At 36.5% G+C, this 13,802-nt stretch overlaps 1 protein-coding gene across 1 annotated transcript in view; it reads right to left on the bottom strand.

Annotated features, from left to right (window-relative positions):
- RBM26 (RNA binding motif protein 26) overlaps positions 1 to 13,802 on the bottom strand; it is a 44,058-nt gene that overhangs the window by 5,148 nt on the left and 25,108 nt on the right. Inside the window, exons 14-20 of the mRNA XM_026681321.2 lie at positions 13,470 to 13,541; positions 11,816 to 11,944; positions 10,488 to 10,562; positions 9,055 to 9,222; positions 7,732 to 7,836; positions 6,628 to 6,837; positions 5,645 to 5,731 (exon numbers count right to left, since the gene is read on the bottom strand). Of these exons, the coding sequence (XP_026537106.1) occupies positions 5,645 to 5,731; positions 6,628 to 6,837; positions 7,732 to 7,836; positions 9,055 to 9,222; positions 10,488 to 10,562; positions 11,816 to 11,944; positions 13,470 to 13,541 (846 nt within the window). The remainder of the gene's footprint in view (positions 1 to 5,644; positions 5,732 to 6,627; positions 6,838 to 7,731; positions 7,837 to 9,054; positions 9,223 to 10,487; positions 10,563 to 11,815; positions 11,945 to 13,469; positions 13,542 to 13,802) is intronic.

Here is a 13,802-nt window from a genome sequence, read left to right as displayed (position 1 = left end):
TCTGATAATTTTGTAGCTGGGGTTTTCTATAGTGGCTAGGGTTTTGGTGCCATTGAAGTCGATGCTATGACCTGTGGTTTTCATGTGTTGGACTAGTGAGGAAGTGTGTTCCAGCTTTTTGACTGCATTTTGTGTTCATCCAGGCGGGTACTTATTCTTCTATTGGTCTGTCCAATGTATGTGGCAGGGCATGATGCATAGGGGACTTCATATATGCCTTTGTTTTCCAGGTCAATTTTATCTTTGGGGTTTCTTAGGATGGCTGCTATTTTTCTGTCTGTTTTGAAGGCAGTCTTGATGTGATGCCTGTGTAGTATCTTACTGATTTTGTCTGTAGTACCTCTTATGTAGGGTAGGACAGCTGTTCCATAGGTCTGTTCATCTTCTAGGTCTCCGTTATGTCTCAATGTGTTTTTGTGGATCAGGCCAGTGATTTTGCTTTTGTGGAAGCCGTTAGCTGTCAGTACTTTAGTCAGGGTGCATAGTTCAGTCTTTATGTGTGTCTTGTCTGCCAGGCATTTGGTTCTGGTGATTAGTGTTTTGGCCACGGAGTTTATCTGTGCTGGGTGGTGGTGGGATTGGGCGTTGAGGTAGCGGTTGGTGTGTGTTTTCTTCTGGTATATAGTGTGTCCTAGTGTGCCATCTATTTTTTTTTTTTTTGCAGATTAGTACATCTAGGAATGGTAGTTGTTTGTTTGTTTCCGTTTCCATGGTGAACTTGATTTTGGGGTGTGTGCTGTTTAAGTGTGTTAGGAAATTGTTTAGCTTTTCTTTTCCATGGGGCCAAATAACAAATGTGTCATCGATGTATCTTAACCATAGTTTGGGTTTGTGGGTGGCATTGGCTAGGGCTCTGGATTCGAATTCTTCCATGAACAGGTTTGCAATGACGGGTGACAGTGGTGATCCCATGGGGGCTCCTTCGATTTGCTTGTATCCTTGTCCTATGTGTATGAAATATGTGTTGGATAAGCAGTGTTCTGCTACTTCCATGAGGTGTTTGGTTGGTATTTATTTTTGATGATTTCAAGAGTTTCTTTTATCGGGACTTGAGTGAATAGTGAAACCACGTCGAAACTTACAAGCAGATCTTCTTGTTCCATGTGTAGATCTTTGATCATTTCCAAGAGGTGGTATGAGTTTTGTACATGTGAAGCTGCTGCTTCAGCATGGGGCTGTAGCTGCTTTGCTAGGTATTTGGCTAGGTTTTGTAGTGGTGCTCCTCTGGAGCTGACTATGGGTCTGAGAGGTATGCCTTTTTTGTGTATTTTGGGGAGGCCATATAGTTTGGGGCATCTGGAAGATTTTTCTCTTGGGATGATCATCTGTTGGATCTCTTTGCTCATGTGGCTGGTTATAATTTTCTTCTTGGTTATTTTTTTCCAGATATGTGGTTGGGTCTGTGTTTATGGGTTTGTATGTGGAGTCTTGGAGTAGGTCTGTCAATTTTGTTTCGTAGTCTTTTCTATCCATTACTACTGTGGCATTACCTTTATCTGCTGGAAGTATGATTATGCTGCTGTCATTCCTTAGGGCTTGCATGGCTTTTAGTTCCTCTTTGTGCAAGTTGTTTTTGGGTGGTTTGCTTGTACATAGAATGTTAGAGACTTGGTGTCTTATTCTATCAGCTTCATCTGTATTTAATTTAGTTAGGCTGGATTCCACTCCACATATAATGGATTCTGTGGGGATTTTTTTGGGTGCTATAGCATAATTGAATCCTTTGGTTAGGACATCTGTTTCTGTTTTGGTGAGTTCTCTGTTGGAAACATTGTATACTAATTGTTTCAGGTGTTGTTGTGAGTTGTTGGGGGCTTTCTTGTCATGTTCTAATTTCTTTAGTTTCTTCAGGAGTTTGTCATTTTGTTTTATCTTGTCCCAAAGTAGAGGGTGGATTTTGTTGCTCAATTCCAGGTGTAGGGTTAGGAGATCTTTGTTTAACTGATCGAGTTGGAATCTCTTCCTGTGGAGCTCGTTCCTGAGTAGAACCATTTCAGTTCTTTTCAGGATGTTTAGTAGCTGCTGTGGTGTGATGAAATGTTAATTTGAAGCAGGTCAGTGTTGCATTGTTGTCTCTGTAGCTGCGTAGGAATTTGAGGCCACATAATATTCCTGCTCTTTTAACTTCCAGCTTCGCGTAGGTTTTGGTCTGGCTGTTTATTTCCTCCTTGTAGAGGTCTGATATTTGTTTTCTTAAGTTTTCGCGGGTATTTATATGCATGGTATTCACATTTGTTCGGGTATTTTCCCACGTCATTATAGTTGTGCTTTTAAAGATGTAGCAACGTTTTAGCAGAATCTGGAACACACTTCCTCACTAGTCCAACACATGAAAGCCACAGGTCATAGCATTGACTTCAATGGCATCAAAACCCTAGCCACTCTAGAAAATCCCAGCCACAGAATTATCAGAGAAGCCATAGAGATTGAAAAAAGACATGAAAGCATGGATAGAAGAGATGACTCCACCAGACTGTCAATTATTTGGAAGCCTGCACTCACAAACAAAAAAATCTCCACACCACTAGCCAGGCAAACACCTGGGCACAAACAGAACCCCCCCCGAAACCTCCAACTCAAAAACACCCCAACCAGGCACCCAGATCAAACCTAGCTTCCTAATAAATGATAGCCGTCCATTCACTCGGAGCCAAGCCGCACTAAAAGCCTCCAATACAGGAAACACAATGTTGCCAGCCAACCAAGACAAAAAAAAAAAAAAAGCTACAAAACAAACAGAAGATATTAGAAACACCAATCAAGCAGAACACAGCAAACTCCAAGACCAATAAACACAGACCAAGACTCCCAACCAATCAGGATGAAGAAGAAACCATTCTGGCACAGCAGTAGGCCAGCACCAAATTTAAAACAGAAGCGGCTGTGAAAGTCTGACTCACAGACGAACACAATACAGAAGCCTGATGATGGCAGATGAGATTCGGCCGAAATGTTGCTACAACTTTAAAAGCACAACTATAATGACGTGGGAAAATACCCGAACAAAGCTGAATAACATACATACATACATACATACATATGTAAGAACTTCAAATTAAAGTTCTCAAATGTTGCATCACATTGTATGAGACTTTAGCCAACTGTTACTGAATAATTTCCTTATTTGTGTTTTTCCACAATACTGATATATATTAATGTCAATAAGACTGTAATCCAAAACATTGCATCTTGATAACACAATGGGTTGATAAATAAATAAAAAATAAATTTCATGAATCTAATTTATCTTGCAGTAAAACATTCTATTTTCTGCAAAAGTCTGCCAACTGAATTGTTAAAAAAAATAAACCTATGGGATATTCATGCCTTCAAGTATTAGATACATTAAGTGCTTGCTTTGGAAATAGTACCTCCAAATTAAAGTAACATGAACTAGCATAAATCAGTGTTAGCATCATTCTGAAATAATAACTGCCATGGTCAAAAAAAGATTTATGGTAGAATCTGAAAGTACAGCATAATGTGAAATGTGGAAACAATTACATGTCCAATGACATCTGAACATGAATTGTGTGATATTAAAGTCCCTAGGCATAAATTTTAAATCTGTACATATAAATTTATGATAAATTTTAAAAGATACCACAAACCTATTAAAATGCAACTCGGGAGACTTTTTTGTACATGGTCTTGTCACAACATCACAAAGTGGGATTTTAAAGACTGAGTATATATGACATTTGAGCTTTTAAAAAACATGGTAATCTCTGAAAAAAATTACAGCAACATAAAAATGTAACATTTCACAACTAGGGAATCATCCCAAACCCAAATGTATGTGATCATAAAATTTAACCTTTTTTCATTCAAGGCAGTAAAATATTCACTACCATTCCTTCGAAGAAATCTCACAAAGCTGAAACTAACTGAGAAATGAATTTCTACAGTCTGTTTTTCCATAGAATGAAATCTAAAATCATTAAGGTTGGAAGGAACTTTGAAAGTTTTCTAATCCAACCTCCCAAGTTAGGAGTCCTCATATCGTCCTGGACAAATGGTTGCCCAATCTTTTCTTGAAAACCTCCAGTGGATGTGAGCATCTACAACTCCAAGAGACAAACAGTTCCATTACTTAATAGTTCTCATTATCAGGAAACTCTTTATTTCCAGGCTGGATCTCCCTCTGACAAGCATCTGCCCATTGCTTCTTGTCTTATCCTCAGGTGCTATGGAGAATAAGTCAACATCCTCTTCCCTGTGGCAACCCATTTAAGTATTGGAAGACTAATATCAACTTTCTTCATACTCTTATCTTTGTTAAGCTAAATATATCTAGTTCCTTTAGCCGTTCTTCATACAATTTAGCCTCTAGACTCCTTATAATTTTAGTTGCTCTCCTCTGCACACTTTCTAGGGCTTCAGCGTCTTTTTTTGTATCACGGTGATCAGAAATGGAGACAGTATTCCCAATGTGCACTATAGTGTGCACCAGGGCATATAACGTGGTACTATAACTTCACTTATCTTGATACAATTCTTCTGTTTAGGCAGCCCAGAACTGTGTTGGCAGCTGCAACACATTATTTAAGCAATGGTCCACCAGTGCACCTAGACCTCTCACAGGCAATATTCTTGCACTGCCTATCTATTCATCTAGTTTTTCATGTCCAGGTGCAAGATTTTACTTTTCTCACCACCTTCAAGTTATATTTTCAAAAAATATACTGTGCATTAATTCAGTTTATTGACAAGTAGAGACTTGTTTATTATCCTTCATTTTTAATTAGGCTTCCCTATCCACAGGATTATATCTGTGGCATAATAAACTTGCAAATGTTCAACATTGGAGCAAACTGTGATTTGACATTAGTAAATAAATTATTAAATTCATATGATCATATGCTATGCTTTTATAGCTCCAACTTTAGGGTACAAATCTTTCCAACTTGAATTTTTTCCCAAAGTATCTTTAATTTTTGGAAGATAAGTGATTAAATATATTAAAATCAGTAACATTATTAAAATTAATAAATTTTAATATATTCTAATTTTAGAATATTCACAAACTGGTGAAGAATGCAACAAAAATATCTGACATAAGTTGCCTTAGAACTATTAAGTTTCATATTGAACATTCTTGAGTCTTGATTTATTTCAAATAAAAGGAAAATGGAAGATATTCTTCATAGACGTTGTTTCCTACTACCAGTGCTCCAGGAAACAACTAAATGAATGATAGAAATTATATATTCAGAAATATTCATAGACAACGTTCATTGTGCCTCTCTTCTGGTATTTCAGATTGTGATGCAAACATCTGAGGTGATTGCCCAGAAATACTATTTTATTAGATCTGTTGTATTTAATTAAATGATTTAAGCTAGAATAATATTCAATAGAACAAATGCTGCAAATGCAACTGCCCAAAATGAAGACTTTACATAATTTTATCTATCCCTTCCTCCCTCCAGTGCTTAGTATAAAATACCCATAGTTGATACACAGAAGATATTTTTGCAAAACTTTCTTGAAAAGTTTTAATAACTGTCTTAAAACTGAAAGGGATAGGAGTTAATCAGATTTTGGAAGACTGCAATGCTCCAAAGACAGGACACATGAAAACATTTTACTTTCAAATATAAACATACTTGAAGTGGGAGAAAAGGGTGGGGAATATACTTACTGCTTCTGCTTCAGCTCTTGTTTTAAAAGTAATCACTGCGTGGAGAGAAGAATCATCTATCTGGTAGTCTTCAATTTCACCATATTGCTTTTAAGAGGAAAAAAGATTCTCATCTAGGCAACGTATTTGATAACTTTAAGCTAAAAACATTTAGATACAATTTGCACTGACAATGATCCCAAATCTAAAATAACTGCAGAACTGTGTTTTTTTTTTATAAAAGTTAAGTATTAAAAGGAAACTGAATATAAGGCAAATTTAAGCACGTGTTTCTTTAAAAAAAAAAAAAAAGCAACCACCACCACCTTACAAGATAATGTTATCGGATGTTCATTATATCCCTCCCTATCTGGGTAATGAAATTTCTGAAAGCAAGCAACCAAGCTCAGAAAGCACCAGGTTCAAAACCAAACACACTCTTTCATCAGAATGATCAAATAAACAGGATGCAAGTGCCACTTCTGGGATTTATGATGTCATGATGTATGTATCAAAGGCACAGACTTTATATCATGGAGTATGAGTATGAATCTGATCCAATCCTATCCAATCCGTTATTACAAATCAGTAACCAAGATATACGCGTCTTTATTTTCATCCTTTCCTTCAACCATGTTGACAACCTGCCATTTCTTATCCTGTCCTGCCCTTTTTCCACTCTTACAGAAAAATAAGGCAACAGTTGTCTTGTCTAAAGAACATCTGAAGTTGTTCAGTAAATTTAACTTGGCCTGAATATTTTATCAGTTACAATGAAAATGTCAGAGATAACACACACACACACACACACACACACAAATCACACAATGTACTAAGATTAGCAGAACAGTCAGACAGGTAGTCCAAGCTTCTAGGATGAGAAGCGAAAGGTCTTCAAAGGAAAAAACCAAGCAAGTCCAGTTGCCTCTTGAAAAAGTACCTTTGGGACAACCATCACACCCGGATGACCGAGAATCTCCGTAGACAATCAGACAGGTACATACCGCAAAATGAGGAAGGAGATCTTCCCTGTCATTCTCCATAAAAGCTGAGATTTCAAGGGCTCGAGGACGATGATCCACCACGGCGTGAACAGAAAGATTTCTTCCTCGACCCCGGCCTCGAACTCCCCTACCTCTCCCACGAGATGCACCTCGACCTCGTGTGTGCATTCCTCTCCCACGGCCAGAGGAAAGAATGCCTCGTTTTGCTGCCTAGCGATAATTAAAAAAATGTTCGTAGAAACCCAAATGAGATATATACTCTGTCTGCATTTTCAACTTTAGAACAATGCTCTGCATTATGTAATTTATAATTATACATATAGCATTATCGTCTTTGAATTGTAGCTGGCTTGACTCTGTTCACTGGGTGACTTTAGGGCACTCTTACTCTCAGATGAACTTTCCCAGAGGTCTCTTGATGTGAGAAAAATTAGGGGAGGGAATGCTAATTATGCCACACTGAAGGAAAAAGAGGGTTCAAATCTAACCACATACTTTGTCATTAATAGTTTAATTCCTTGATAATATTTTCTTAGAAGAAAGTGAAACTAAAGCAAATATATTCACAATATGCGTGCCCAAATATACGTGTCACAGACTGAGCCAAAATTCAACTGAATGAACTGCAAAGGTATGTCTCTCTCTGTGGTAATTTTTTAACACTTGTCTGCTGCATAATGGATGGCTTACAGAATTAATGAAAGAAATACCAAATTGTGCTGTTATTTGTCACTTAAGATTCCCTTCATAGAACAGCAGGACCCACATCAAGCTACATTTAACAAAGAACTGTTTCTGTTTATATATATTTCTAGTAAGAAAAAGGGGCAGTGAATCGTAAAGACCTGGGAAATAGGTTAGGGGCACTTCAATACTTCTGAACACCAATAGCACCATCTATGGGTACATTGTAAAAATGCCTGCTGTTGATAGCGACTTAGGTTAAAGACAAAATTGTTAAAAGACAAGTGAACAGTAATATGTAAGTCTAAGACCTCCATTAAAGAAAGTTTAAGCTGATTTCTGTTTAAAACAATTCTTGCGTTATGTAGACAAGAAGTGAAACATCTGCAATGTTAACCAGCAATGGTGAAATATACTTACTTCAAGCTGCAGTTCTGTATATTTTCTCCTTAATTCAGTAACTTCTTCTCCAGCCTGCATTTTCTTATATAAGTCCAACTCTGTATCCAATAGTTCTTTCTGCATCTAAAAAGTTATGGAAGCAATTTGGTTTGCATTTTCTAACTCACATACAAATACCGGAGGAAATAACTAGGATTCCACGCGATATAACAAGGATGCTGGGTAGAAAAAGAAGTCTCCAACAGAGGTTACACACATTAGCAGAACACTAGCCATAATTTGGTTTTTAATCAGTTTTAAATGAATTACTTTTATTTTTCCAGATTCTGAATTATGATTCTATACTGAAAATTAACTTCATACAAACTATTTGCTTGCTTAGCAATATTACTTCAGACTGCTAAGCAACCAAATAATTTGTCTGGAGTTAATTTTCGGCTCAAAAATTTGTGTTGAAAGAAGAGGGGATATTTTTTCCATTGTTCTCCCAAAGGCAAGAATGAATTGTAAACACTTATAAAAATATACATACAGTCGTGGATGTTGAAAACAAAACTAATTAAATAACAAGAGTTTAGAGAGATCTGAAAAGAACAAAATGGGAGCCAGTGTGGTCTAGCACAGTGGTGACTAACCTTTTTGGGCTCCCGTGCCAAAAATTGTACGTGCGCTCGCGTGCCAGCACCCAGAAGGCGCACCCCCACACCTCCTGCGCATGCTCACGCAACCCCCCACGCTGCTGCCCCCTTACCTGTACTGCGCCTCCCAGTTGATTTTTGGCCCGTTTGAGGCCTTTTTCAGCCTCCAGAGGCACGAGAAAAGCTTCTGCAGCCTTTGCAGGCCGAAAAATGGGCCTGTTTCACCACTTCCGGAAATACAGGAAGTGACGAAACGGGCCTATTTTTCATCCTACAAAGGCTACAGAAGCTTTCCTCAAGCCTCTGGGAGGCCGAAAAAGGCCTCAAAATGGGCTGAAAATCAGCTGGGAGGCGTGTACATGCACAGTGAGGTAAGTTTGCTTGCGGCTTGCATGCTGGCACAAATGGTTCTGCGTGCCACCTGTGGCACGTGTGCCATATGTTCGCCATCACGGGTTTAGTGATTAAGACGCCAGGATAGAAAGCAAGGGACCATAAGTTCAAGTCCCGTCTTAGCTGTGAAAGTCAGCTGAGTGACTTTGGGCACTCTCTCTCAGCCCAACCCGCCTCACAAGGTTGTTGTTGTGGTGAGGAAAATAGAAGAATGGAGGTATGCTCACCACCTTGAGTATTTGTAAAAATAATAAAGGCTGGATAAATAATAAAGGCTACATTAAAAAATAAAATTTAAAAATCTGTATACCTGTGTCCTTGTTTTCATGCTTTTTACCGGAGTGCTTGTTGAGGAAACTCCTTTCAATTCATCCTTTAACTTGGTGATACTGTTGGTTAATGCCTCCAGAGTTTTCATGATTTCAGCTTTGTCTTCTAACTTCATATTTTTATTTTTCTCCAGTTTTGAAATCAGCATCTAGTGGAATTATCGTGTTAGTTACAGGAATTTTTTACGAGTAGTTTCCCCACACATAAAATATATAAAAATATTCATTCTAATACTAATGTGCTCTACGCTTTTCACAGCGAAATCCTGGATCCAATTATATGTTTCAATTTTTAAAAATTCATACCTCTCAACAATATAAAAAGACAGAAAAAGTCAATTTACTACCAAGATCTATGTTATTGGCTTACTTTCTCAAAAATATTTGTTTGAAAAATTCATCCACAAGAAACAAAATGAAACTAAAATTCTTCTAAACTTATCTTTGCTAATGTCTTACTCGTATTGCAAAAATATATATGGCACCTTACTGAATATGAATATAGATAGTCCTTTAGCAATTGCCTCATCAATGATTGCTCAGTTATGAGAAATGAAAAATTAACTTTGAAACTTATTCCCTTGTGGCATCTTTCTCTCATGTATTTGTCAATACACTCAGTACACGTTTTCCTGTGTCTGACATATTTTTCTTTCTTTCCCCCTCACAGGCAGGAAAGATTGCCTAAATAAACTAGCTCTGTGCTGCTTTTCCTTGCAACACAATATGTGTCCCTAAAAAGTGCTAAGTGCAAGTTAAAAAATTCAGTTCTAGGACTTTAATTAGCTATTAGACCCATCCAGCTGTGCTGCTGCCTGACACTGACAAGATTCTAATCAATTTTATATTGATGGCTTTTTTGCCTTCTTGGCAGTTAGTGGTTTGTAGCTACCAACTTGCTAGGCAAAGAGTTGGCCCTAATGTATTTAGACCTGTATTTTCCATTGTATGCCTGCTTACTCTCTTGTAATCCCTTCCTCTCCAATAAATGTTAACTATAAACATCAATTTTTCTTGCTAATAATCGCAGCGTTGGGATGAGCATTCCAAAGGGCGGGAGAGTGAGGGAAAAGGGCTGTAAGATTTGCCCTTTTGCCCTGGTTCCTTTTGAGTCAAGTTCCAGAAACTTTCCAGATTGTTTGGGCTCACCCAGTGGCTTGGGGCTGTATCCGTTTGACACTGTAAAGCAAAGCAAAGCTGAAATAAAATAGTAAGCACAGTTGCAGTCATATGACTTTTCACTTAGTAACTGCTTTGTTTGATGACTGAGTTACCATCCCAATTGCAGTTGCTAAATGGGGATTGATTCTCTTTCTTTGTTCTGATTTCCATTTAACTGCTTTTACAATTCAATTTTTTAATGACATAAATCTACCCTTATATTTTATATATTTTACTGTTATCATTCTATTACCTTTTGTGTTTCAATATGTTTTTCCAGGATCTCTTGTTTTTTCTTCCTCACATCTTGCTGAAGTCTTAATGCCTCCTAAAAATATAAAAATTCCAGGAAGCATCTCAATACCTTTGCTAATACCACAATAGCTAAAATGCTTCCAACTTTGTATGTACAGGCAGGTATATACATACACACGTACACCTGTACACACAGAGATAAAATTTTAATTCATTTTTTTTTAATTTAAAAGAATCATTATATATAGAAAAAAGCCCAAACCATATTATATTTTCACTAATAACACATAATTATCTAACAATCACGTATCTGAAGAGGGTATTCGTGGCTAGACATTCTCTTCTGGTCAATGTATGGAATATTTGTTCAACTTATATGCAGAAACTCAGTAATTTAAAGGCATCATTGGAGGAAACTTGAACAAAATCATCTATATTCAAGTCCTATTATTGTAAGGGTCTATAATTAAATTGAGATTTGAAGAACCCCTAAAAATCTAGCAAAAGAAAAGAACTGTCCATAATTCAAACATGTATTCTTCAACATGGGATTGCCATCATGGTAATATCATTGTGGAATTTGTGGAAAGATTGGCCACCATGTCCCTTCTCTGTTTCCCTAGAAGAGCTGCACAAAGCCACGCCTGGATTGGACATACAGTTATGAGGCCACTGCTATATGGAGGTTTTATATGTAATTACATGGATTGTGTATGTGTTTACTTTTCTTCTGTTGTGTTCTCATTATACACTAAATAATAATAATAAAACCAGAAAGTCCAGTTGTCTCTTGAAAAAGGCACCTTTGGGGGAATTGTGGAATTGTAATAGCATTTAATATCTTCCTATATCTCAAATATATATCTTATATCTCAGTGTTTTATTGTATTTCCCATTGTTTGGGATCTAGAAAATATATAAATATTATTGTTCAATTATGTATCATTGAATAGCTAAAATTAATCTTGAAATATAGCAAAACAAATGTCACTTCTAATATATTGGATTTTTCAAGATAAGTAGTCCATGAGGAAAAACAAACAGCAAATAACACCAGGATTTTTATTCTATGTGATAACTGAAACCAGAGTTTGTAAATTATTTGTAATCATGATTGTAAGCTACGATTGGGAGACCACACAAATGCACATACATATATAGTTTCACATAAATATATTTGAAATAAGCATATATTTATATAAACAGAAATTCATAGGAAGAAAGTAGTCTTTGAATGCTCCCAATTTCCTAATCATAGTTAGAAGATTATAAACAATATGCTTCAACAAGGAAAATGTCCTTTACCCACAATCACATTAAATGTACCTGTTTTTTCTTCTGTGCTTCACTGGAATCTAACAGGGCAGTATTAACAACAGGCAAAATTTTCTGAGCTGCCTTCAAAGCAGCTGGATTGTATACTGTTTTTGTCAAGCCGGTAGAAGTTGACAATACCTGTAGTAGAAAAATATTTAATTAGTACCTAATGAAATAGAAACTCTCACATCAAAGGCATGTTACCTAGACTCATCGAAGTGTTTTCTTAGCAATAAAATACAAAAGATTGCTTTTACCATCTTCTATGATATTTGAGATCATTCTATCTTACAGTCTACCAGTTTCCTAGAAGTCTTCCATGTTAATACAAATAAGATCTGCCCTCTTATAAGGAAAAACCATGGTCTCAACAAACACTGAGAGGTCAAAGGTTTATTAATAAAATAATAATATAATAAACATGTTTATTATAATTACTAATTACTATTTTGAATTCAAAAACAGTAAGACTGGGAGTTAAAGGCAATTTAACTGAAAGCTAAAGTATAATTTTAAAACTTGTAAAAGCAGCAGTTACAGAGTGCTGTTGAGTCAAGATATGATTTTCATAGAATCAGAAAAACTCCTGGTTTCCTCAACGTACAAAAAATGGAAATTTAAGAAAGGGAGTTGTCTTATTTATCAATCAAATGTACATAATTGGATATCTGATTATTTTTTCTTATAGCTCCTTCCATATTATAATATATGGAAGGAACTGTAAGAAAGAGCTAATGAATTTTGTACATTAGAAGGGCGTATTGAAATTATGAATTGTGGCTGTTAAAGAAGTTTTCAAAATAATCAGTTTCAAGAAAGGCCTTAAATGTCTGTTTTGATTAGTCTCTGGTTTATTTTTCCTGTGCTAATTCTCTCTTACCTGCTTCTTTTTTCCCTAAAGCCTATGGACATATTATCCAACTTAAATTATCATGTATCACTATATGAGTATTGGACTCATCAAGTCAAAAGCATCTAAACTCACAAATAAAAGGCAGCAAGCTTTTAATTTGTAGTTTATAACTATATACCCACACTATTCAGTATCTACCTCCTCTATTATCCAATATGCAAATTCCATTAGGTAAAATAAAACTGTAATGCGTATGAGTATCATCCTAATACTGAAAGTCACATAACCACGGATGCCAAGCAAAGAGCCGGAACCATTAAAGCAAAATATAACAGCTTAGCAGACATCATCTGGGTGCTTTGAGCTAGAACTCCCATAATCTCTTCCTAGCAGCGATGCTGACAGAGGTTTATTAAAACGTTAATCCAAAAAGGTGCTCTTGCCAAGAGCTTTAGGAATGTGACAGCATACCACAGCAATTTCCTGCTGCTAGCTTCACTACACCAAAGTCATTTTCTAATGTCAAGCAATTTCATTTCCTCTGCACTAACAGATGCTGCACCAAATTTAAACTAGTTTTGTTAAACACCACCTCGGCATGCAAATCCATGCCGAAACAGCAACAATTTAGGTTTCACTGATGATGTCAAGACGAGCATGGTTAGTAGCATTTCAACTGCTGTCGTGTCAGAGCTGTTATGGTTTTAAAGAAGCTGACAATTACTTTGCATTTATAACACCTGAACATCTGTTTTGAAGCTGACTCTGATTAATTAGGTGACGGTTTGCTGAGTATTATAGTTTCCTTACCTTTTCTGTAGTTGGAGTAGGTGGTTTAGGCACAAACCCAAGTCTATCCTTTACAGACAGTTTGGTTACATTCTAGGTGAAGGGAAAAAGGATCTGTTTAATGTTTGTAATACATGTTTTTAAGTACATTTTGTCTCACTTTTAAGGTAGCTATCGAAAACCCAACCAATTCCACCAAGATAAATAGAAGATTGTAGAAGGGTTTTGCAAAACGCCCATTCCCTTCAACTACAGGATTTGGGGGCATAACTTCAAAATGTACAACTTTCTGCTGGATCAAATACCAAACTTGGAAACAAATCAAACTGCAAGCTGATTTAAAAACTAGTGAGC

This window comes from Notechis scutatus, chromosome 5 (genome assembly GCF_049901735.1).
Source record: "Notechis scutatus isolate UNSWTSFEM ecotype Mainland chromosome 5, rNotScu1.2, whole genome shotgun sequence".
NCBI lineage: Eukaryota > Metazoa > Chordata > Lepidosauria > Squamata > Elapidae > Notechis > Notechis scutatus.
This window is presented reverse-complemented; position numbering and strand designations above follow the sequence as displayed.